Source organism: Alligator mississippiensis, chromosome 5 (assembly GCF_030867095.1).
Source record: "Alligator mississippiensis isolate rAllMis1 chromosome 5, rAllMis1, whole genome shotgun sequence".
NCBI lineage: Eukaryota > Metazoa > Chordata > Crocodylia > Alligatoridae > Alligator > Alligator mississippiensis.
In genome coordinates, this window is record NC_081828.1 from 136,715,859 (window position 1) to 136,740,983 (window position 25,125).

A 25,125-nucleotide genomic window follows, 5' to 3' on the forward strand; every position below is an offset into this window, starting at 1 on the left:
GACAGGCAGGGGTGAAGAGGATGAGGACTTGCTCTTTTTGTAGAAAAGCTGGAGCTCAGAGCTCCAGTACAAAACAAAAGAAGGACCTGTTAAAAGTCTCTGGTTTAGGGTCAGAAGGGACAGAAACAAGGGCAATATTGTGGTTGGTGGCTACTATAGACCACCAGACCGGGAGGATCTGGTGGATGAGGTTTTTTCAAACAATTAGTGGAGGTGTCCTGATTACAGGCCCTGGTTCTCACGGAGGACTTCAATCACTGTGACATTTGGGAGGGCAATACAGCAGTACAAAGCCAAGCCAGGAGAGGGTTAGGGACAACTTCTTGGTCCAAGTGTTGGAGAGGTCAAGTGTTCTCAACCTGTGGCTCACAAATACAGAAGAATTGGTATGGAAGGTAGAAATGGATGGCAACTTGGGCAGCAGCAACCATGAGATGATTGAGTTTAGGATCTTGAGGAAAGCAAGGAAGGAAAGCAGCAGAGTAAGGACCCTGGAAACTTGAGAAAAGCAGACTTGGACTCACTCAGGGAACTGATGGGCAGCATCTCCTGGGAAGCCAGTCTGAGGGAGAAAGGAGTTCAGGAGAGTTGGTTGTCTTTTAAAGAAACCTTACCAAGGACACAGAAGTGAACCATCCCTATGTGCAGGAAGACTAGCAAGCCTGGTGGAAAACCAGCCTGGTTTAGCAGGGAACTCATAATGAGCTAAAACACAAAAAGAAAGCTTACAAAAAGTGGAAACTTGGACAAATGACTAAGGAGGAGTCTAACAGTATTCATGCAGGCATGAATCAGGAAGGCCAAAGCACAGCTGGAGTTGTAGCTAGCAAGGGCAGTGAAAGCTAAGAAGGTTTTCTACAAGTATGTCAGCAACAAGGGGAAAATCAGGGAACGTGTAGGTCCCTTACTGAATTCAAGAGGCTACCTAGTAGATGTGGAAGAGGCTGAAGTGCTCAATGCCTTTTTAGCTTGGTCTTCACAGGCAAGGTCAGCTCCCAGAACCTGGCAGCACAGTTTGGGGAGGAGACGATCAGCTGACAGTGGTGAAAAAACACGTTAGGTACTACTTAGAAAAAAATTAGATGTGTACAAGTCCCTGGAGCCAGACGCAATGCACCTGAGGGTGCTGAGGGAGTCAGCCGATGTGATTGCAGAACTGCTGGCCATTATCTCTGAAAACCTGTGGGGATTAGGAGAGGTTCCAGATGATGGAAAAAAGCTCATACAGTGCCCTCCTTAGTCATCTTTAAGAAAGGAAAGAAGGAGGATCTGGATAACAACAGACCAGTCAGCATCACCGTAATCCCCAGAAAAATCTTGGGGCAGGTCCTCAAGGAATCCATTTCTAAGCACTTGGAAGAACAGAAGGTGGTTAGGAGCAGACAGTATAGATTCATCAAGGGCAAGTCATACCTGACCAACCTGATTGCCTTCTATGCTGAGATGACTGGCTCTGCGGATGTGGAGAGAGCAGCAGATACAATATACCTTGACTTCAGCAAGGTCTCCCATGCCATTTTTGTAAGCTACCTAAGGAAGTGTGGGTTGATGAATGGACTGTAAGGTGGATAGAAAGCTGGCTGGATCATCAGGATTAAGGAGTGTAATCAACAGCTCAATATCTAAGTGGCAGACAGTATTAAGTGGAGTGTCCTAGGGGTCAGTCCTGAGGTCATTTTTTCCCTATATTTTCATCAGTGATCTGGAAGATGGGATAGAGTGCACCTTCTGCAAGTTTGCAGATGAAAGCAGTTGTGGGGAGTAGTAAATATGCTGGAGGGTAGGACTAAGATTCAGAGACCAAGCAAATTGGAGGATTGGACCAAAAGAAATTGCATAAAGTTAAATAAGGAGAAGGATGGACCAATCCCATGCACCGGTACAGGCTTGGGACTGACTGGCTAAGCAGCAGCTGTGCAGAGAAGGACCTGCCGCAGTGAACAATACGCTGAATATGAGCCAACAGTGTGCCCTTGTTGCCAAGAAGACTAACGGCATACTGGGCTGCATTGGTAAGTGTGTTGCCAGCAGATCAAAGGAAGTGATTATGCCCCTCTATTCAGCACTGGTGAGCCCACATCTTGAGTACTGTGTCTAGGTTTGGGCCCCCCACTACAGAAAGGATGTAGATAAATTGGAGATCGTCCAGCAGAGGGTAACAAAAATGGTTAGGGGGCTGGGGAATATGGTTTATAAGGAGAGGCTGAGGGAACCGGGTTTATTTAGTCTGGATTAGAGAAACTAAGGGGATATTTAATAACAGCCTTCAAGTACCTGAAGGGGGGTTCCAAAGAGGATGGAGCAGTTCTGTCATCTGCACAGAACAAGGAGCAATGGTCTCAAACTGCAGCAAGGGAAGTTTCAGTTAGGTATTACGAAAAAACTCTCAGTAGGAGGGTAGTAAAGCACTGGAACAGGCTACCCAGAGAGGTGGTGGGATCTCCATCCTTGGAGGTTTTTAAGACATGGCTAGGCAAAGCCTTGGCTGGGATGGTTCTGTCTTGACCTCCTGAGGTCCCTTTCAAACCTCATTTTCTATTCTTCTAACTCATGTTCCCAGAACAGTCTCTCAGGTATTTTTTGTACTATTGGCCAACTTATAGACCTTCTTTGCTTATCAAAGCCAGATCTTCCTGCCAGCACATAGAAAGACTATTTTAAAGAATACTGAAAAACAAGCTCACCTTTCCTACTGAGGGTACCATTACCTGGTTTTGTTTTCCTATGCTGAAACCATACTGTTTGTTTCCTGGTTTTAGCTTCATTAGCAGCTACTCTCCTTCTCTGCAGCTGTGCTGCTCCTTGTCTGCTAATCACTTTGAAGGTGGCTCTGCTCTGTTTTGTACGTTTGCTCCTCTCTTGTCATCTGCATATCTGATTGCAGTGAAATACCTGACACAAAAAAAGCACAAAAGCATCCATACCAACCACTGAGAGGAATTCATTTTAATTTGTCAAAGAAAAAAAAAGAAATCTTTGTGTTATTTTAGGAGGCCTGGCCTGGGCTACAAATGACTGCAGAGTGCCAGACCCTCCACAGAGCATTGGATTACACTCCACACCACAGTCTGAGACAGCCCAAAAAAATGCTGGATTTTCTGTTACTGAACAGCTGGGGCTGAATTAGAACGAGAACTTATCCTATAAGCAAGCCCATGAGTCTTTTGACTTTCTCCCCTTCCCTCTTGTGGTCCCCCATGATAGTAAGTAAAGTAAACCTTTTTTCCCCTTCTACTCAGGAGAAGCATAAATATGATTTTCCCCTTGTGTGGCCCAGAAACAAGTACAACTACTAGTATAATAAGTAGGCAAAGTGAAAGGACAAACCTTGGGATCAAAATCTGATTTGGCACATGAGCATTGGGATATAGCAGGCATCCATTAAAGCACATACTAAAACTGCTGTTTACAATGCTGACCCATCATATTGGCCAGTGAAAAATGTAGGTCCAGTTCTGCTCCCTTTGCTGTTACTGTCAAAACCCCATTTGAGTTCAGTGGGTCTCAGGTTGGGCCCTAAATTAGTGGCTATTAAAGAAATAAAATCATACAGAATATGTGAGCTTTCAAATGATGACCTTAAAGTAGGCACAGCATAATAGCGTCTGAGAGCACTGGGCCAGGCAGATTGCTTGGCACTATATTTTCTTGTATTAGACAACACAAAGCTATTTTTAAATACATACTATGTTTCCTAGAACCAGATTCCTCTTGCCTGTCCATAGAGGGGAACAGGCCTACCTCCTCTGCGGTCTTGTGCCTCATTTCTCCTTGACACAGTGATTCAGCTCATATGGAGATAGAAAAATGCTTGTTCTTCACTGTCTTTCTCAACCTCCCACTCACCATTGCTGCCAAGAGTTTCTCCCTGCAGGAGAAATCAGGACATAAAGTTGTGGAGAACTGGAAGGTATAAGTAGACAACACAGAAGCATAACTAAAACTTGAAGCTGGACAAATTTGGACTGCAAGTGAAGCACAAATTTTAACAGGATGGGTAGCTAGCTACCGGGAGATCTTCTCACTGGTTGTGGTAGATTCTCCAATAGTGAGAATTTTTAAATCCAGCTTAATTTCTCTTAAAATATATGCTCTACTTCAACCAGAAATTAAGTGAGGGAAGTCCTGCACATGTCACGCTAGAGCATAAATTAGATGATCACGTTGGTTTCCTCTGGCCTCGTAAGTTATGAATTGTTGTGAATAGACCTCATCAGGTATCGAGGACCTGCATTTTTGGGGGTCCAAAGCTCTCACTTGTTTGAAGGTAAGGCCCCCAGAAACAATTAAGGAAAAATACTATGAGCAGGTCTTGATGGTATCTTTCTTTCCAAACAATCCCTCCTCTGGGGAATCTCCATGGGAAGGGAGGATATGGGTCCCAGCTCTAGGTTGAGGATCCAATCCCCCATTTATGTCTTGTATCCACAACTTGTTCTGCACCCTAATCTTGCATTAGCATCAGTGGAAGGCAGGATCATTCCCTTGACTTTTCCACAGTAAAGTATTAAGGAAGCAATGCACATCTGTATGTTTAATGAGGTTAATCTGCCTTGCAATAGGATATATTTTGAAAAAATCCTAAGAAATAAAAGCATTGCCCTGTTTTTCTTTATTCATTTGAGCTTTTGCCAAGCCCCGGGTACTGAATCTGTCCCAGCATTCAGTGAAATTCCTTCTCCCTCTCACTGCTGGAATGCTAAGGACCAAGGCTGGAAGGATTCCTTGGACAGACATTTCTGATTAAAGGCTACATTAAGAAGTCTGAGTCAGGGCAGCTCAACGCCACTGCAACTCCACTCCGTGGTGAGCAGCAGCAGAATGGTGCTCCGTGGAGCCTGCCTGCTCCTATGCCTCTTTTGCCTCACACAGGTTACCATCCAGCAGACCCCCAAAGTCAAGCAAAAGCCAACAGCCAAGAAAGGTAAGAAGCCACATCCTATCCAGCTGGAAACACTGTAAGCGGTGATCTGCTCACTCCTAAAGGAAAAATCCTACAGGATTTTATAGGGGTGAAGTTGATGGGGTTCTATACATGCTGAATTGCATTTTATGGAACTTATTTTAAATTCGGGTAAAATTTAATAGACCATTTCCTTGCTGTAGGATTCCTTTGAATCATCCCCTAGAGAATGATGCAGCATATAATAAAGGCAATTGCTTGTTAAAAAAAAATCCACCCAAAAGATTATTATCTTCTATTAAATTCTATAGAACCATTTATTCCAAAATTCATGTAGCAAATGATTACAACCTCTCTCGAATCCTCTTCCAAAATATTTCCTCCATTAAAATATCAATTTTGATGACCTTCAGTCTACCCAGTTCCAAATTAGGAGGAAAATGAATGCCAGATAATGGAGAGTTTATACAGATTTGTAGGCAGAGAGGCAGAGATTTATCCTGGGAAATGAATACAGAATGCATTAAATAGCAGCAGGTATCTCCACATTTTTAAACCAGTTGCCTCAAGCGTGTGCTATGATATGCTATGCTATACATGTTAGATAGATCTACATTGTAAAAGTTATTAGAAAATAACATATAGCAAAAATAAATGTGTTGCTTTTTTCTTCCTGTTCAGTCTCTTTTTCTGCATAATACAATAATTTAGGGACTAATTCAGGCGAGTAACTGATGATGGTTGTAATGGGCTCATTCTCCAACACATATAAACTGTGATCCTTTCAGAATAGCTATCTGACTGAATTCTTTTTTAACTCTGGGATTTCTATTTTGGAACAAACTTAAGGACAGCATTTAAAGAATTCACCTAGCCAGTCTTCTTCCTCCCCCCACTCGTTCTTTTTTTGCAGATAGCTGTGTTAAAATGAGAATTTTCTCAGCTTTTGGTACTGCTTAACCTTTCAGTGAAGTCCCTTTAGATGTGTTTATTTAAAACAAAAAACTGTATACTGCAGCAAGGATCGTTAGTACTATACACTCTATTCTCCACCACTGGTGTACCCACACCTTGTACCAACAGGGGCGTGTGTGCTTCTTGGAGGCATTTGTTTTACTCATAGCACTTGAATCCCTTTCCTTGTAACTGTTCAGTGACAATTGGGCTGGAGGAAAAAATAGAAAGCCTCAAGGCTCCTGTTGATAGAAAAGTGGATTTTCAACTGAATTAAAACCTAACTGAATGAAAAGCCTAATTGTCCCCTATGTGCCTCACAAGCATCCCTGTACCAGTAAGCAAAGGGTGGAGGCAGGACTCCTTCAGCTCTCTGCCCTTCTCCAGACAATCCCTGTTCAGTTGATTGCAAAAGTCCACTGGCCTCTCTTACCACAACTAGCAACAGATCCAGCAAAACCAAGCAGAGGAGTCCTAGGTAGTGATGGGCAAAGAGCAGGGCAGGGGGGAGTTAGGTTGGTGGCTGAACAAAAAAAAAAAAAAAAAAGGTTTGGGTCAAACTGAACACATTTGTTTCTCTCTCTGCTTTATTTAACCCTTGCTTAATTGTAGATCCATTGCTAAATGAAAAAAAATTCAAAACTTTTTTTTTTAAAAATGTCAACGTTTTAATTTTTTTAATTGTTTTTCTCATTTATTCCAGACAAAACCATTAACTGAGTTTGACTGGAATTTGTGAACAGTTTCAGTCTCCTTGAAATGGCATATTGTGGGAAACTTACTTTTTGGCCAAAAAAGTCCACCTCTGGTGTCAGGAGCACTGTGCCTTTTCATTCCTCTGTGATTGTCTAGCACTGCGATGTTCTTGCATTCACGTTACAGCCACAGGAATTGCTGACATTCAAGAATTTGGGTCTTTCCTGTCAAAGTTTCATGTCCAGTGTAGTGCCATTGGACAGAGGAAACATTGTCCATCTGTTTAATTACAGAACTGATTACATGAAGATCTGGTTTCTCCTCCGGACTACACCACAAACTTTTTGCATAACCCTAGGCAAATCTCTCAACCTCTTCAGCTAGGTACAGACATTTGAAAAGCCTGAGGTGGAATCGATCTAGGTTACGCAGTTTTCTTAAGCGGCGTAGTTTAGATTGGTTGTAAACAGTACACACATTTGCCCTCTGTTGGGGTAGGAGGGTGGGAGGTGGGAAGCAAATAGACTGGGTTCCACCATTCTTAAACCAGTCTGTGAGCACCAAACTTCTCTTCTGTTTCAGATATAGACTGGTTTCTGATCACTTATACCAGCAAAAGTGGAATGTCTGTGTCTCACCTTCTTGCTCTGAGTCCCCATCTAAAACATAAAAATAATGCTGCTTACCTACCCCAACAGGGATTACATTTGACTAAGTAATTAACATTTAGAAAGTGCTTTTTTAAGAGTGAGAGGCCTTGAATCATGAGAGAAGGTGGGCTCTTGAAGTGCAAGGTTTGCATCCAGCTGCAAGCGTCTCTCTAATTCTGTACATGCATATTTTGCTTACACATTATCCCTGGTCTATAAATGAAAAGGTTTCTCCCCATCAGTTGTGTAGCTGAGGAGAGTGGTTCACTAAATGCCTCAAAAAGTTCACAGATATTTATGCAAATGTGTTAAGTTTCCTTCTCTCATCTAGTGAGTATTCCTGGGATAATTTTCTTGGTAGGAATATTTACAAAAATAGCTCCTTTCAAGGGAAACATTGATACAAAGTGTTTTTTTTAATTTAAATAATAGAGCAGTCCTACCACAAATCTGCAGAATAAAAGCATATCATGCCCAATCAAAGATAAGCAACACACATCAACCATCAAATATCATAGCTCATAAATAAGATACATATTACAAATTTAGTAAATATATCTGAATAAATAAATTAGAGAAAGCAATGGGATGATTGTGGTAAATTTGTAGACACCAAGTACAATATCTGCAAATCTGTAATGACTACGTACAAGACCTGTGAAATTGCTAAGTTATGACCCAGTTTTTTTTTTCTCCGATTTCTTTTTCATCTTGTTTGTGATAGAGTTTGATATGGATCCTTGTGGCTTGCTACAAAGAAGGACCTAATTCCAGCTCCCACAGAAAGCACTGGCAACATTCCCATTGAGGGAACAAAAGCAGGCTGTAATAGATTTGGTCATAGGCTAAGGAAATGAGACTTCACTAAACAACAGCATGGACAAAAAAAATATCACAGCAAAAAGGGGAAAAATCATTTCAGTTAATATAAATGAAATGCATTTTTATGTTGAGATGCAACATAAGTACTGCATTGAAAATAAGCTAAATGAGAGGAAAAAATACATCCATTGTTGTTTTTAGGGAGTGTTATTCATTTGCTATTGGTGTAGCAGCTGTCATCTCCAAGCTGCCAGAAAGTATGCACACCCATGAGTTTTTGGCTGCTGCATGTGGCTCCACCAGTGCAGATACACTGCCACAGTGTGAAGTCTGTTTTGGGAGGGAATCAGCTGCTGAATGGTCCATGACAGCTGGGTGAAGATGTAGGAGTCTCTATACACGCCTTCAGCCAGCCAGCAGCAGCAATCTTACTCTACTGGGGAGAGGTAGAGTAACTCTGCCTGCAAAAAGGAGGGTTCTGCAACTGCAGTAGAGCTTTGGTTGCAATCTTTGTAGTACAGAATAGGCCTAAATTATGTTGGTAACCCCATGTATTCCAGAAAGACTAACTAACTGTCTGAAGACGGATTGCCCACACTGGGTTGTATTAACAGGGAAACTGAGGGAAGGGATTCTACTGCTTTGTGTGGCACCTAGAGTCCGGTGTCCAGTTTTGAGCCCCAGACTTCAAGAAGAACATGGACAGATTTGGAAAGAGTCCAGTGCAGAGCCACAAAACTGTTTAGAGGTTAGGGAAGTGTGACTTATGTGAAAATCCTGGAAGAACTAGAGTTACTTAGCCTGGAGAAGAAAAGACTGAGGGGGGATTTGATAACAGTCTTCTAATACCTGAAGGCTGATTATAAAAAAAAAAATGGGGTTACCCTTTTTTTCCTGTAGTGGTAGGGGACAGGACTAGAGCAATGGCCTCAAACTTCAGCAAAGGAAATTTAGGTTGGAGATTAGGAATAATTATCTGACTAAGAGTAGTAAAGCATTGGAATAGGCTACCTGGAGAAATTGTGAAATATCCATCCCTGGAATTTTTCAAGAGCCAGTTAGATAGGCACTTGGCTAGGGATGCTTTAGTCAGGGTTGCCTTGAGAAGGAAGCTAGACTAGGGCTGAAAAGCACCGTACAAGATTATCTACTTTCCTATGATCCTAAATAAGGAAGAGAGTGTCATATCAATGCTTGTTCTTCCTAGACTCAATTATTGAAGCCCTCACAGTATATTTCTTTGTCTTAAGAAAATTTGTACAACTTTTAGAATTACGATACTGGGTTTTTGTGATCAATTTTGTGACAATGATCCTGGATTTCATTATTAACATGATCTATTTCTGACATATTTGGACTCCTGTAATAGAGTGGGCATAACATTTTTTCCAGACAATATATAATTCAACAGTGGAACTCATTGTCATAGGAAGTCATGGTGGTTAAGTTCTTACCAAGAGGCTAAACAGAGATGGTACATTTACATGGATATTAAGACACCAGTTTTTATCATTGTTATTAAAAGATAGGGAATATTAAAAATCATTCTTCAGAGGCTATGTAAGCTCCTAACTAATAGCCATCAGGATGACAACTTGTGAGGGTGAGGAAATATGCCACACCTGGTGACCATAAGTTTCTTTTATCAACTTTTGGTGCTTCTGGTTTTGATGCAGTATGGTAACTCACATGTGGCTACAACAGGGCTGATTTAAGAAAGTCAGGGTTGGACATTTCTGAACATGAGACATCCTAGGGGGTTATAAGATTACTCCTGGCCAGAGGCAAGCTATAAAAATACAGAAGACAGAGCAGCACACAATCAGGGAAAACATTTATTTTCCAACGTGTATAAAGTTTTCTCTGCTTCCAGGTAAGAAAAAAGACTCTTTCCTGTGAGATGGAGAGTCCTGGTTTCCAATCCCTGCTTTAACAACTAATTAATGATCATGTAATGTAAAATGCATAAGTAGTCCTTGGTGCAGGGTCTGGAACCCAGGACTACCTTTTCCCAGATGACTGACTGCCCTACTCACTAGACTACAGAGCCATGGTAATGCTTGTGCACCATGTCTGTGGACCAACACAATTATTCCCTGCAAAATGGAATGCTTCAACATGAGACACTGTGGCGGGACACTGTGTGTGCCTGCCACTTTAAGGGCAAGAAGACAGCAGCCAGCAGGTGCCTGATGAGGGCAGCCATTTTAGATTCAGGGCTGCCCATATAAACAGGGCATTTTGCTGTTAGGAGCTGAGGCAACAACACTGCCTGGCTACAAGGCTGCTGGTAACATCTGGAGATAAGAGAGGAGCTGTAGGGGATGGTTTGGAGGCTCCTGGTCCTGGGCATGACCTAAAACTGCACCCTGCTGGGAGTGGGTGGCCTGGTGGGGCTCTCAGTGGCATGGGAGCCCCCAGGAAATGCCAGGCCAGTTACCACCCAGGTGAAAGGCGGGTCAAGGCACCTTAACCCCTAGCCCCCACAACCGGGTGGGTTACCCCCTTTGTAGGGTCTGGAAGGTGGACCCCCAGAGAAAGAGAGAGAGTCGGGCCATAGACTCACGCCTGTCTGGACATCCCCTGACTGGCCCATGTTGGGGCCAGGACCGGAAGGGTCAAAGGGCCGGGGGCCACCGTGAGGGATGCCCAGAGCCGAGGGCCTGGGGTTCCAACTGGCCTGGAGGTGGGCCAGGGCTAGTAGCCGAAGGTCCTGGGGGGACTGTGCCTGTAAGGGGAAAGCAGTTCAGGGAGCTATTCTGCCCGGGATGAAGGCAGAATAGGCTGCCTGAAGAGAGGAATCCAGGCGGGGTTCAACTAGTAGGATTCTGGGGCCCAGTGTGGGGCCGGTGATATTGAGAACATCTGGATGCCATCTGTGAGGCTCGGGCTGCGGTGTAGGGGAGGAACGGAGCCGCAGATAGTGCCCCCTGGCATTGGGGCAGGAAGTGAGCAGCTTTCCCCTTAATTCACATCAATGAATTAATTGCCAACAAGGCATGATGGGTGAGAAGGCCCAGAAACAGGTGGGGAGGCCACAGGGAAATCGGCCCGAGAAAGGCCCCCTGTTACAGAGACCAATGCAAGAAATATCAACGGACAAATTCACAGATGGTACACATCAGCTCTGCCTAACAGGGCACATCTACACGAGCCATTTATTGTATAAGCCAATTAACTGCGCAGTAAATGCCTTGGTGTCTACATGTGTGGCCCTATTAGGGCACACAAAACTAAACTCGGCAGCAGGGTAGTCTTGTAAAATATAAGTACTACACTGTTGTGGACAGTTTTTGTGTGCAGCAGCGCATGTGTAGATGCTGCCCTGGTTGGCTGGGGCACAGGGTGCCTCAGTGCAGGACCCCCACGCTAAAGGCACATTGTGCCCCAGCCAACTGCTCCACAACACATGGAGGCTGGCTGCTCCCTGCGTCTCCATGTGCCCCAGCGGTGGCTTACGTGGAGATGGGGGAGCAGCCCTTGACTGGCTGCTTCCCCATCTCCCTGTGCCACTCTGCAGCTGGCTGGGGCTCGGTGTGCCTCAGCCAGCCCCCCCCCCCCCCGCAGCACATGGAGCCCAGTCAGAGCAGCCCTGGGCTGGCAAGTTGCCCCGCTGGATCCCCTGCCAACCTGGACTGCTCTGACTGGGCTCCACGTGGTGCACACCAGTAAACTCTGGAGCAATATTGTACTGAGCCACAGAACTGCCAGCAGGAATGCCAGCTATATTTATGGCAGGCTTTGGGTGGTATACACTCAGAATGTCAGGTATCTAGGTTGTAGCCATATTGATCTAGAGGAAAAGGCAATCGGGACTCAGAGAGATGATGTCTTTTGTTAGATCAACAAGATTTTTGCAAAAAACCAAAATTCTTTAATTGCAAGCTTTCAGGCACCAACACCCTTCGCCAGGCATTGGAGAAAAGATTGTAAAAGCTCTCCTGGATAGACATGAAAGTTCATATTTCATAGGATTTCACAGAGGAGTCAATAGATGGAAAACTCCTCTGGGCAGTGTGATGGCTGTATGTGTTGTAGGGCTTGCTACCATTGCCCTGAGCTTGTCTGCCTACAGGCGGCAACAGGGTGGACCTCGGCTTTGGATCACCTGGTCTGCCAGGAAGTTGGTCTTATGTTTTCTCTCCTGCCATAACTTTGATGAAATATATTCCCAGGAGGCACTGCCTGTGGTGATCCTGCCTGGTCTCGATCCCTGTTTCCTCTGTGGGGCTCCAAACCTCCCCTTTACCCCAGCCTAGCCTCTCCAGATGGTACTCACAAACTCCTTCTGCAGCCAAGTCGCAGTGCTGCCTGTTGTGGTCTTATTTGGCCCTCTACCCCAGGGTGACCTTTTGTCTCAATTAGGTACACCCTTCCAGGGCTGGTACTCAAATATCAAAAGAAAAGGCAAAAAAAACCCAAAGAAAACCCCAGCTGCACTCGGCCTTCTTGTCAGTCTCAATCCATGTCCCCTTTACCTGGGATCAGGTTCTCAAAATCCAAATTGCAATGATTGAGAAAATCCCTTAGTCCAGTCTTTGTTATGCGCCAGCCTGCCCTGCACCCCTATGAACATTCAGTTTCCTTGGGGTCTCCCCCATGTGCAGGACGCCTCTACCTGTAAGTGTAGTTTTCCCAGAGGCCCTCCTCTGGATCCTCTGTTGAAAACTCTGCTCCGGAGATTATCACATGCCTTGTGAATTCCCTCGCTCTGGATCCTCAACTGCAGAGATTATCACCAGCCATGTGTGTTCAGGCCTCCGCCTGCCTCTGGCTCAGGCTCTCGCAGTGTTCCTCAGGCACATCCACAGCACTTGCCTGCCAAGATGCTCAGCCGCTCTTCTCTCCCTGTGGCCTGCAGGGACTGACCCCTCTCTGCCCCTCTCCAGGGCCGGAGATACCTCTGGGCAGCCTCCCTCCTCCAATCCTGAGTGATGCTGTGAGTTTTGTCTCACTCCTTCACAGGCAGTCAGTTCATAGCTGGTCTGAAGCCTCTCACCTCCTGTGAGGCTCTGTGATGATGCAAATTACCTGAGCTGTATACTCAGAATAACACCTCAATGTAGAGGATAAAACATCTCAATAGCTGCACACTTACTGAATGAAGCAGAGATCCTGAGGAAAGGATCCTGAAGACGGTTTTCCTAACGCATGTGCATCAAGGGACAGTGTTATGGTTGAACCGGCATGCCGACATTTCCTGATTTTTGAAAGCTTGACTTTGAAACCACAATATTTTTCCCACATTGTTTTAGGGGTGGCATAACAATACAGTGCACTTTCACAGTACTTTTCCATTCAAGGATCTCCAAACTCTTTGCAACCTTAATGAATGAATCCTCACCACACTCTTTGAGCAGGGTTTCCGTCCCATTTTCTGGGATGGTCGGAACTGAGGCATAGTGGATTAAATAATTTGCCAAAAGACCACACCCAAAATTTGAGGCAAAACCACAAATAGGAGACAGAAGTCTTGGACAAGGCCATCTTTCCTCTCTTTATGTTGGCTTTAAGTGAATGGACCTTGCATTGCAAAGGAGGCTTACTTGTAAAAGTAGCTGTTTTAATTAGACATTTCATCACAAAGTGTTTTCATCAAAGGTACAAATTAATAACTAGTGCTTCAGTGTTAATGGAATCCATTAAAGTTAATTGAACAATGATTAAAGATTCTTAGTACTTTCCTCCTGACAGGCTGCTTTTCTTTCCTCTTTATAACATAATTTTCATGATTCACGTTATGGGGCTTCTCAGGCTGCTTTCCCACTAATCTCATTTGGTAACTCAGCTTACTTAAATCACCGTATCTTGCATGTCTCAGACCTGGCTGATTGCTTCCATGTATAGTTTGTCACACCACAGATCCCCATGAAAACAATACATTTATGGGTAAAGAGATATTTTCTTGGGAGAAGCTGGGTACTTACTGTGAATACTAAATCCCTTATTTACATGCAACGTCAATGAGATATAAAGACTCCATTATTCCTAAATAAGAGTAACCATGGTACCAACTAGTAGCTGGTTAAAACAACTGGTTGCTCTAACTCATGGATTGGTGACATTAGTGGTAATGGCACATTTAATTATATACATGTAGCTTCAGTAAAGTGATAGGTGGCTACTGAAATCCCATTAGATAATAGTGACAAAATTATATAAAACTAAAGGCCAAATTGTCTCCACACATGAAACTTCCTGCAGGAAACCATGTAGGAAACCTCATGGAATACCCACCCTGTGGCTTTTTTCATAGATCCATAGATGTTTGGGTCAGAAGGGACCTCAGCAGATCAAGTCTGACCCCCTGCCCTCGGCAGGAAAGAGTGCTAGGGTTAAATGACCCCAGCCAGGTGCATGTTTAGCCTCCTCTTAAAGACCCTCAAGGGAGCAGAGAGCACCACCTTCCTTGGAAGCTCATTCCAGATTCTGGCAACCCTTACCATGAAGAAGTTCTTCCTGATGTCTAACCTAAATCTTTTGTTTGCCAGTTTGTGGTCATTGCTCCTAGTTACTCTGAGGGGTGCCCTGGTAAACATAGCAAGGTAAAATATGCCCTGGTAAACAGAGCAAAGTGAAAAAGAGCAAGGTAAAATATCCTTGCACGGAAAGAGCAGACGCTTGGTTCCCCAAACAGACATCCATTTTTAACAATAAGAGTAACTGCCCATTGGAAGAGACTTCCCAGGCACAGGTTCTCCATTCCTTAAAGCAGGACTCAGTATCCCCCGTAAGGTATGCTGTAGCACAGCTACATGTTTTTGGGTTCAAGACAGGAGGTACTGGGTAAATTCCAGTCTGCAGGTGGTTGCTGATCGCCACTGGCCGCCACTGCTGGCGGCATCTGCGGGTGGTCGCCCACCCGGGTCGGTGCTCACCCCCCCCCCACCCCCAACAGTGCTGCGGTCACCTGCGGGAGCCTCCCCGCTCGCTGCTGCCACGCTGCCGCTGCTGCCTGCAGGAGGTTGCCATGCCTCCCCATCCTCTGGAGGCATGTGTCGTTCATGGTAAATTCTATGGCCCAGGTTATACACAAGTCCTGGTTACTTCTGCGCTTAAAATCTTTTAAACTCCCTGGATCTTCAGGGAGCTGATGAAGTCAAGAGTCACCCAGATAGTTTCACAAAACTATGGCAATCATGCTCTGTAGAGCCAACGCTGCAAAAAAAGCTGCCCCCTCATCTCAGCCACAGGCGCTGCTGGCTTCCAAGTCCCCTCTCAGTAAGATTCACAAAGGAAGGGAATCCTAGTAGGGCTCAAGGGCAAAAAACACATCATGAAAAGCAGCTAATCCTATTCACAAATGTGGCACTCAAGTACTATACAGTTCCCTCAAAGAAGTATTCATTCATGCAATATCACAAATGTGACATTGCTTCCTTCAGCATCCCCCAGCCTCTATTTTCATGCTCTGTCTTTTCAACCAACAAAGATAGAAAGACTGAATTTGGCCTAACATTTCAATTGGGAACAGATGTTAGCAGGTTATAATTCAGAGTAGGGGCAGTTGTGTGGTTTTTTTTCTGGATCCATGTGGTTTCTTCCTGTTCCTTACAAGCATGTTGTCACATTGTGCTGAGTGGGAATTTCAGGGCTCAATATGTCTGTGTTGAAACACAGCACCAGAAAAGTGCTTCATCTGATGCGCGTATCAAATGCAATGGGAAGCAGACCACAAAAGGAAATGCCTGATTTAGTCCATTGGGTACAGGTTTCCCTCACTTTATGCAGGTTCTGTATATGCAAATTTGCATACAACGACCCTTCACACCTACACAATGACTTAGGCATCTCACCCTGTTGTGTTAGACATCTGACCACAGTGAAGCAAGAGTTCAGGACCCCCTGGTTTGATTACTGCTAGCATTATCCTTAGGAAAAAATGCTACTACCCCAGCAGTCTGTCTTTGTCCACTTAGCAACTCAAATCACCAAGAACACATATCCACTCTCTGCACTGCTCACTGATAAGAGAGCCCAGTTAAAGTTCTCATTCTATCATTCAGAGCCCTCCAGGACACTGGTCCTAGTTACCAGTGAGTTCCTTTCTCCACATATAAGCCTGCCCTGTTCACAATGGCTGCACAAATAAAAAACCCAGTCATGACATATTTTAGTAACAGAAATAGCAGCAAATGTTAACTTGCATCAATTGCAATGATTATGTTCTCCAAAATAAAGATTCAGGGCCCAGATCCACAACCAGGGTAAATTGCTATTGCTTTACTTAAATTCAGTAGTGCTATTACTGATTAATACAGCACCTTCTGAGGATCTGACCGTAAATGTTTTTGCTTAGGTTGCCAGTGGTTTCAATGCTACTTTCTTGGTTTGATCTAGGACTTTCACTGAACATTTTAAAGAAGAAGAGTTGGGTCAGCCCTTGGATCTTGTCAAGTTTCTTTTGATAATGCTGTCTTTTGTATTATTCAGATGGAGGTCTAATCCAAAGCTCATTAAAATCAATAGGAAGACATCTTCCATTCTAATGCCAGTGAGCTTTAAAACTCAGTACAAAGCAGACTCCAATTATTTTCCTAATCTGCTTTACTGATACCTTTCACTTTGCCATAAGTAAACAGAGCAGACCTCTGTTCCCTGCCAATACACACCCCCCACCCCCGTGGCCAATAGTCCAGTGGCTAGGGCAGTCACCTGAAAAATGGGACTCCAGGTTCAAGTCTCCCGTTTGTTCAGTTCAAAGAGGCAACATGAACTTGAGTCTTCCACCTCCCAGGTGAATGATCTAACCACTGGGATATTGAGTTAGCTTCTTTTTCTAGCCTAATGAACATATAATTACCTAGAGGGAATGGAACATTTCCAACAGTGGTGTTAGCTGTCTGTAGAATATCTTACAAAACAGGCGTCTCTGAAAGTGTTTTTTGGAAGAGCAGAGAGTTTGATCACACTAATAATCCCAATTGCATTCATTCGATAAATATGAGCTGTTTGTGTTCATCTCTTGGTTTGTTTAACAGATGGTGTGACCCTCAAAATGATTGAAGATCTTAGGGCTCTGATTGACAATCTCTCTCAGGAGGTGGCTTTACTGAAGGAAAAGCAAGCACTTCAGACAGGTAAAAGGCTCATGGATGAAGGCACCGTTATTGCCGTGAGACTAGTGTTGTTTATAATGCGTACAATCTCCCTCTACGAGTTGACAAGTGTTTTCAGAGAGATCCTTGTGCATATGGACTAGAAATTAATCTCTAATGAGCCATTGGTAATTAGATTAGTGGTATCAATGCTACTTTTACAACCCTTCTAGTTAGATGCATTACCTCAGGCTTTTAATGATATTAATTGAACACTATCTGCCTTAATTCTTTATGTCCAACATTGTCTCATTAGATATTTCAATAGCTTTCTAATGACACTAAACCAGACACTCATTTTTCCTTCATGAATCAGTTGGGGAATTGGGGATTTTATTCTACTATTTCCCACGGGTTGTTTTTTTCCTTTTCTCTGTCCTCTCAGACCCATAATGCAGTCATATCCCTGTTGCACATTCTACTGTTATTTATACTGCAGTACTGTCTGGGGACCCTAATCAGGGATTTAAGTACCAATGCGATCAGCATTACGCAGATATCATAGCAAGCTTGGAGATCAGGACTTTCTAAGTATCGTATACTTTTTGTGCAACTTCCACCTGCATTAAGAGAAACTACTTTTTCAGAATATGCAATAGGAATCAAAGAGATTATAATACAATTAAAGAGAATTTTGTCTCTAAAAAAGGATATGGGTTAAATCTATGATTGCTACTATCAGCAATACCACCAGAAAGCAGAATGCTTCAAAATTCTTAACAAGCAGGCAGGGAAGAATTTCCTCTGAAGACCTGAAGTTATGCCAGTGCAAGATTTCTGATCAAAACCTAAGGAAAAGGGAGTCTCCTTTTTATTCTTAGATAACTCAAACAACCAAATTGACTTTGCACTTGTTTTTCAAACCCTTCAGCAGTGAGCACAGGCCAATCATGGAAAATTTCAACTCAAGATGAATTTCTTTGAGAAAGTTTAGGAACATCTTTTAAAAAACGGGACATGCATACTTTTGCTCTCTCCACTAATTTAAGACTAGGAAATGACAAGGGCATGGTTAAATTTCAAAGAGCTATTTTTACTAAATATATGTAGTCAACAGTCTGGGTATACAGGATCAGGCCCCTGAAGCCCTGGGAATAGGGAGAGAGTGTGGGTAGCCCTGGGCTGCCCACACTCTCCCACTGTAAGTGAACAGATGTTGGCTATGAAAAGGTGGCACAAATCATAATTAGGAATCATCACACTCACAAATGTAGGCATTTGTGGCATGACAAAGGGCTAAGATGTCTGTTCACTTGAGTTTTCTGCTGACAGAAATTTGTATCGGGGCATAAAGGCAATGTCTGTTTTCAACCTGAGAGTCTCATAAGAGAATGTGGAATTCAACTGTAGTGTTTGCTCATGATCTCTTCTAGGAATGATTCCTTTTCCGCTCATACCTTTTCCTTTTTTTTTATTCTTTCAGTTTGTTTGAAAGGCACTAAAATTCACCTAAAGTGCTTTCTTGCATTTATTGAGCCCAAGACATATCATGAGGCCAGCGAACACTGCATCTCCCAGGGTGGCACTCTCAGCTCTCCTGAAAATGGGGATGAAAATGATGCACTCTACGAATACATGAGAAAGAGCATCGGGTCGGAAGAGGAAGTCTGGCTTGGCATCAATGACTTAGCAGCTGAGGGCAAATGGGTGGACATGACAGGCAACAGTATTGGCTACAAAAACTGGGAGACCGAGATCACCACCCAGCCAGATGGCGGGAAGTCGGAAAACTGTGCAGCTTTGTCAGCAGTTGCCATTGGCAAGTGGTTTGACAAGAGATGCAAGGATAATTTGCCTTATGTGTGTCAGTTCATGATTGTGTAATAACAGGGCTCCTACTGCTGCCATGTAAATCTGGTTATTCTTTGGCATCAGGAACTTAAAGTTATGTATAGATATGTTCAAATAGATTAACTATTTGCAAACCCCCCCCCCCCCCAAAACCCAAACTCATCATGCATTGGTGATAGATAAGAGAGAGTTAGATCTATGTTACATTTTAAATTGGCTGAAAGCTGTATCCAACTCCATAGCAGCTGCATTGCTCTTCCTAAGGCACAGTTTATAGATATTTTTTTTGCACCAGAAACTTATTAGGGTGGCTTAATTGACTTAATAAAGAATAAATGCAACACTCCTGTTTTGCAAACCATACAACAGATCACTTAAGTCTCATTAAGTTGTTGCTCCAGTTACTTTGCCTGCAATTCCCTTTCCATTATTGCTGATTTTATTAAGCCATCCATAAAACTGGTCAGTTCTTTCTCATTCTGCTCTATGGCTTGATCTTGAGCATGTGCATGAAGTAAGAAGACCCATTAAATCACAAGCCAGTGTACACAAGATCAGGTTTAGTTTCATGATAACGAATGTGGTGTCTGAAACAGTAGGGCCAGTTTTCCTGTTTTACTTTGAGAGTTAAAATTGTGAATACTAGCAGATTACAGGAGTGCTCAAAGGTGGACAGAATGGGACCCTCTTATAGTGTGACATCACTGAATGACTTAGAAAGGAACACGCTGATCTGTTGAAGGGAGGGTGAAATTGTCAGAAGTATCAGGTAGTGGTTGGGGTTCTTTCTTCATTGAAGTCAGTAGTAAAATAGCCATTGATTCCAATAGGAGCAATTTGACCAAAGGCATGTGCTTCTGAAAAATCCAACCCAGGAGCCTAATTTACGCTTAAGCATCTTCTGGGAAGTACTGACTTGTATTTACTAACTCCTTCAATAACAAGTTGCTTGTTTCTACAGACAATTCCAAAGATTCTTGGGAATCGTGGAAAACACTTAAAAATAATAAGAAATATGTAAGATAAATCATAGTATGCTATTATGAAAGCTTGAATAGATAACATAAAAGTTTATTAAATCCCAACAAAATTAGATTCCGCTTCTCTCCAAATAATATGTTTCAGTAATGGATTGTGTTACCCCAGCTGAGAGCTTTTCAGTTGTGTGCTAGTATTTGTTGCTTTGGATTAATAAAGTCTCTGCTTGAGGCCAGGTCCTTAACTTTCCTTTCCTGTGTCCTTGTGGAAAGGTATTTAGCACAATTTGCAGATTTGTTGGAATCTGTCAGGCCACTCTGTGAGTGTTTCTGCTTTGGCCTCAAACTTGCAACCTCTGGGCTGTCAATTGCGTGCCTCAGCACTCATATCACCCCAGCCCCCTCAACTTCTGTAACTCAATATAGATCTGTTTGCTCTGCTGGCTTCACTGAAGTTATGAGTTATACCATACAAGGAGCTGGCCACAGTATTTGTTTGGTGGGAAGAGGATTAAAGAAAGTGCTCAATAAAACCTATTTTTCCTAATTAGCAGCAATGATGGAAAATAATTACAAACATGTCTGACAATTTAACAAGGCTTTGTTTTTCTTAAAGTTTGCTGAATTGTATCAATGTTGTTTTTAAGTTCAGTATGCTAGATAACACACCCAGTTTAGGTTAAGTATTCTCTGCACTATCACATGTCCTTCTTAAGCCTGTGGGAGAAATATTTCAATTCACTGCTTGTTTAAAACCAGTACGATATATGCTTCTTTCAAAATTTATAGCAGGAAGACCAAACTAGAAGAATTTACATACATACACACATACAGAGTGCATACTTCTGAGGCTATTACTATTGCCAAACTCTCTGCTGTTCAAATGACTATAAAATAAAAAAAAAATACAGCTTGCTGAAATAATGATGTCCAATTGATTTTAATGGAATGCTTTCTTCTCCAGCTATTAACATTCCCCTCCAGAGCAGTTCTGAGGACCAGAGGATCAACCACAAAGTGGAGGGGTGTAGGAACTCTGTTACTGTACATGACATATTTTGCAGGATTTTTCCTTACATTTACATACTTTGAACAGAGACAGGCACACATAGAGAAGTCTTTTATGGTTGAATGAATTCCCTTCTTCATAAACTCTTCATAAGAGTTTCATGGTAATAGAAAGGCCAATCAAAAGCAAAATCCATGCCCCCCTGGCCACCCAGGAGTAGTGACAGGGCATCTATTTGCGGCTGCAGTGCCAAGGAAGGAGCACTGGTAGATCTGGGTGGAAGGACTCCTGGAAAGTTGTATTTTCATTCCCACTTGGCAATAATTGTATGCAGACCAGCTTCTCCTCCTTCCACATGGCAAGCAAGTGCAGCAGCAGCTGGAACCAAGAATTCCTCCTCTCACTTCCCCATATAGAAAAGGAACTGCTTCCTTCTCCTCCTGCTCTTCCTCAAGATGAGTTTAATAAAATCAATAATCCACCTAAAAATACTGGTCTGAACACCCATCTAGTAGGTCACACTTGCTGCATTGCTGAAGTACCTCCCAGTACACATTTTGATTGCCTTAGTAAAGGGTTTGCTCCATTGATATTGGGACTCCCACCTTTTTTAAATTCCATATTTACTCAAGTCCAAGATGAGATGTTTTCCCCCATTCAACATGGGGAGAAAGAGCCCCTTGTTTTTTATTTGAGCATCAGCAGAGGAAGGGAGGGGGGAGGATAAGCAGCTGCTGCAGCTCAGACTCTGGCCCTGACTTGGGTTTGAGGTCAAAGTCAGCCTCAGCTGCTATTCCTTCCTCCCCCACCGCCCCTGCCGCCTCTGCTCCCCCTGCCACTACCTCTGCTCCACATCCTGCCACCATTTAGCCTGTGGCTCAGAGCACAAAGCACATGTTGACTTCAGCCCTGCTCAGCAACACAGCAGTGGTGGCTGCTCTGGCCCCAGCCCCAGTTCTGTCACTGGAGCTACTGCAACCACAACCTCTGCTGTATGGCTGAGCAGAGGTCGGAGCCAGCATGTGGTCTGTACCCCAGGCTGGAGCCAGAGCCAGAACAATGACGAAGGGTAAATGGCGGGGGCACGGGGGGCACATGCAGCAGGGGAGAGAGGCATCTGGGTGGGACACAGGTGCTTCCCATCCTTCCTACCCCCCAGCAGGAAGTGGTGGGGGAGCAGGTGCCAGGGGGCACAGGCATTAGTGGGCCAGGCAGTAGGAAAAGCAAGAGGTTGGGAGAGACAGGGCCAAGAGGCAGGGGCCAGGCCACTGACAGGCTGGCAAGAGGCAGTTTCTCCCCACTGCCTGTCCCTCTACTGCTGCCTGCCCTGCTGCAGCAGTGGGGGGGGTAAAGTTAAGATGATCATCCAATAATTAGATTCTGTACATGAAAAATTATAACAAATGTATAATTTTGATACAGAATCTAAAAATTGGGGGTCATCTTGGATTTGGATAAATATAGTACATGTGTTCAATAGGTGGGATGATATTGCACTGATTAGTTTAACTGATATTAATCCTCAAACATCTACATACATGCCTATTCTATCCTGCTTGAGTCCTTGCAAAACTATTGCAAAAGATGGATGGGTCTTCTTCACTATTTTTGCAATTTCAGATTAAGTCTAAGACTAACGCACATTAGAAATGTAGAGGCATTAATAGTTTCTCAGGGACTTTCTGGATGGAATGGGATCACACTTTGGGATTTCAGTTGTTGAGTGCCATTAGATATCTAATAAGCGGGATAGGATCTGGCCTGATTGGTTAGCTTGCTTTATCCCTGGCTAAATGTGTATTATAATAAGTTTTAGTATTTACACTGAAGAACAGATAAGTTAACATACATCTTTTAAAAGGAGCCTGGGAAACTAAACATGGGCAAAAACAGAGATCCAAACAACTTAGAACTTTGGGAATATCTCAACTTTGCTTGAAGCATCTCTGCTGGGAATGCAAAGTTTAAAATCTGCCTTGGGAGAGGATGCCAAAAGAAACTCCCAGTGTGAGGCATAAGGGTTCTAGCTAAAAAAAAAAAAAAATTAAAAAAAAATCTAGAGGCTAACAAGCTGCTCCCAATGGATTTGTAATGACTCACACTAAGACTCATACAGATATAAAGAAGCTATACTTAAGAGAGGTATTGCTGTCTGAAAAAAAAAAAAAGACTTAAAGATATTTTTTCCTCGAGGGTAAATTTACATATTATACTTAGCAGGGGCAACATGTAGGGGGTACATGCGGGTGTATGTGCACCCCCTGTGTGGTGGTGCACCCCCTGCAAAAAGGCGCCGACACCACTGTCAGCAGTGCCTGTGGGCAGTTGCCGCTCACCACCCTGCTGCTGACACCGCCGGCAGCATCTGTGGGCAGTCCACGATTGCTACTCGCCACTGCCGGCGGTGCCTGTGGGTGGTCGCTGACCCCTGGTCGGCATTCACCACCCCACCACCAACAATGCTGGTTGTGTCTACGGAAGCTCCACGCTTGCAGCTGCCAGGCTCCTGCGGCTGCCACCGTGCTGCTGCCACCGTCGCCAGTGCAGCCATGCCCCTGTAGCCACCAGGGTCATGCACCATTCATGATACTGAGACCATACTAAGGGCAATTAAACCAAGAGTGTCTGCATGTTGAAGCTTGTAAACTCATGCTAAGTACCCTCTGTCTCAAAGTTATGCTAGGGTTACCACACTACCTAGCTCTTCTTTGGATAACCTCAATTTGCTCCACTAAGATCAAATCAGCAATTTGTAGTCCTCCAGCAACCCAGGATGCACCACTCCCAGCAACCTCCTGTCCCTCAAGCAGGGACAGAGCCTAAGACTGTGTCCACACAAGCGCGGCCATGTGGTATGCGGACCACAAATATGTCTATGGTGCCACATACTGCCTATTCAGTTGTTCTCCGCGCTGCAAGGGAGCAGCATGGATCATTTTTTTTTTTACTCCTGGCTATCCAGGGGTAAAAAAAAAATCCATGGAAAAAGGACTAGAGTAGTGCACCACCCAAAGCTGGAGCCACACTCCACTGCCAGCCAGGCTCTGTGCAGCAGGATCACCATTGCTGCAGACCTGGGAGAGCCCCAGGACCCCAGGTGAGGCAGCTGCTAGTTGTCTCTGGGGAACCAGATGTTCATGCATGTCAGGGCGCAAGCTAGGTGTCCTGGCTCCTAGCCATACCCCTGCTCACCAGCCCTCTAGAGGAAAGTCAGAGCTGTGCAGGCAAGAATGTTAACATGTGACTGCTCACAGCATGTGCTAATTTTAACTCCACTTAATATCCCACAGATTTAGTATGAGCTACATGTGACATGTAACTTTACCTTGGGTCTAAAGTACCAGACCTGGCTTTGGGTTTTAAAAGCTCTGTTTTCAGCTTTATCATTTTTCTAACCTCTACTTCTTATTGAAAGCACTAAACTTCAAGCTTTCTTTAAAAAAATGCACAGAAGCCCTTTCTGTAGCAGATGGAAAAGCTGGCAGTCTCTGTCACTGGTCTCATGAAAGCAGGAGTGTGGAAATTATTAAAGGCTCCTACCGTTTATTTTGTTGTGCTCCTCCTTTCCCATACTTCCAAGCTTTCCTTTCTCCTTCCCTTCTTTTGAAGGTTCTCATTAGCACAGTCTAGCAAACTTCCACCAGCTTCTCCAAAAGCAACAAAAGGAAAAAGGCACGGTGAAGAAAAACGATAGATGGAAAGTGAGAGAGGATGAGAAGCTGTGATGCATGGCTGGCACTTTCTAACTAAATTTTTTATGGCCAGCCCAGAAATCTGTGCATACAGCAAATACCTCAAGATCACTTAAATAAAGAACCCTGCCTGCATTCACAATTGTTTAATGGGAACTGTCCCAACCATACATGAATTCCATAAGCTAACAGTGGTGACACATCCCCTTTGGGTCTTCCCTAAACTGTGTGCTGGTACTAAGGTAGGAATAGAGCAAATATATGCTAGCTGTCCACCTCAGTTTTAACCAAAGGCATGGTAGCTAACAGAAACAAACTTCTGCTCTTTCCCAGGCCTTGTCTACGCTAAAAAATTTTGAATTTGATGAAAAGATGAAGTGTCTGTGTATAGGATAGGAAAAAGTAACAGGCATGTGTGGATCTAGGATTTTGAAAAGAGAGGTGCAGGTGGTATGGCATAGCATCACACAACACAACATATATTTTTATCCAGAAACTTTACTAATATTGCAAGGCCCAGGGCTATGTTATTC

At 43.7% G+C, this 25,125-nt stretch overlaps 1 protein-coding gene across 1 annotated transcript; it reads left to right on the plus strand.

Annotated features, from left to right (window-relative positions):
• Window positions 1-4,668: 4,668 nt before the first annotated feature.
• CLEC3B (C-type lectin domain family 3 member B) lies at window positions 4,669-20,815 on the plus strand. Its single transcript, XM_006276144.3, has 3 exons — window positions 4,669-4,924; window positions 17,007-17,105; window positions 18,547-20,815. The coding sequence occupies exons 1-3, from the start codon at window positions 4,822-4,824 to the stop codon at window positions 18,945-18,947; spliced, it is 603 nt and encodes a 200-aa protein (XP_006276206.1). The 5' UTR covers window positions 4,669-4,821; the 3' UTR covers window positions 18,948-20,815.
• Window positions 20,816-25,125: the final 4,310 nt, after the last annotated feature.

Excerpts from the sequence above, each read along its gene's own strand:
- CLEC3B (XM_006276144.3), top strand. The coding sequence starts at position 4,822 with ATGGTGCTCCGTGGAGCCTGCCTGCTCCTATGCCTCTTTTGCCTCACA. Across the intron at positions 4,925-17,006 it reads AAAGCCAACAGCCAAGAAAG|ATGGTGTGACCCTCAAAATG; the intron begins GTAAGAAGCCAC and ends TTTGTTTAACAG. Across the intron at positions 17,106-18,546 it reads AAAGCAAGCACTTCAGACAG|TTTGTTTGAAAGGCACTAAA; the intron begins GTAAAAGGCTCA and ends TTATTCTTTCAG.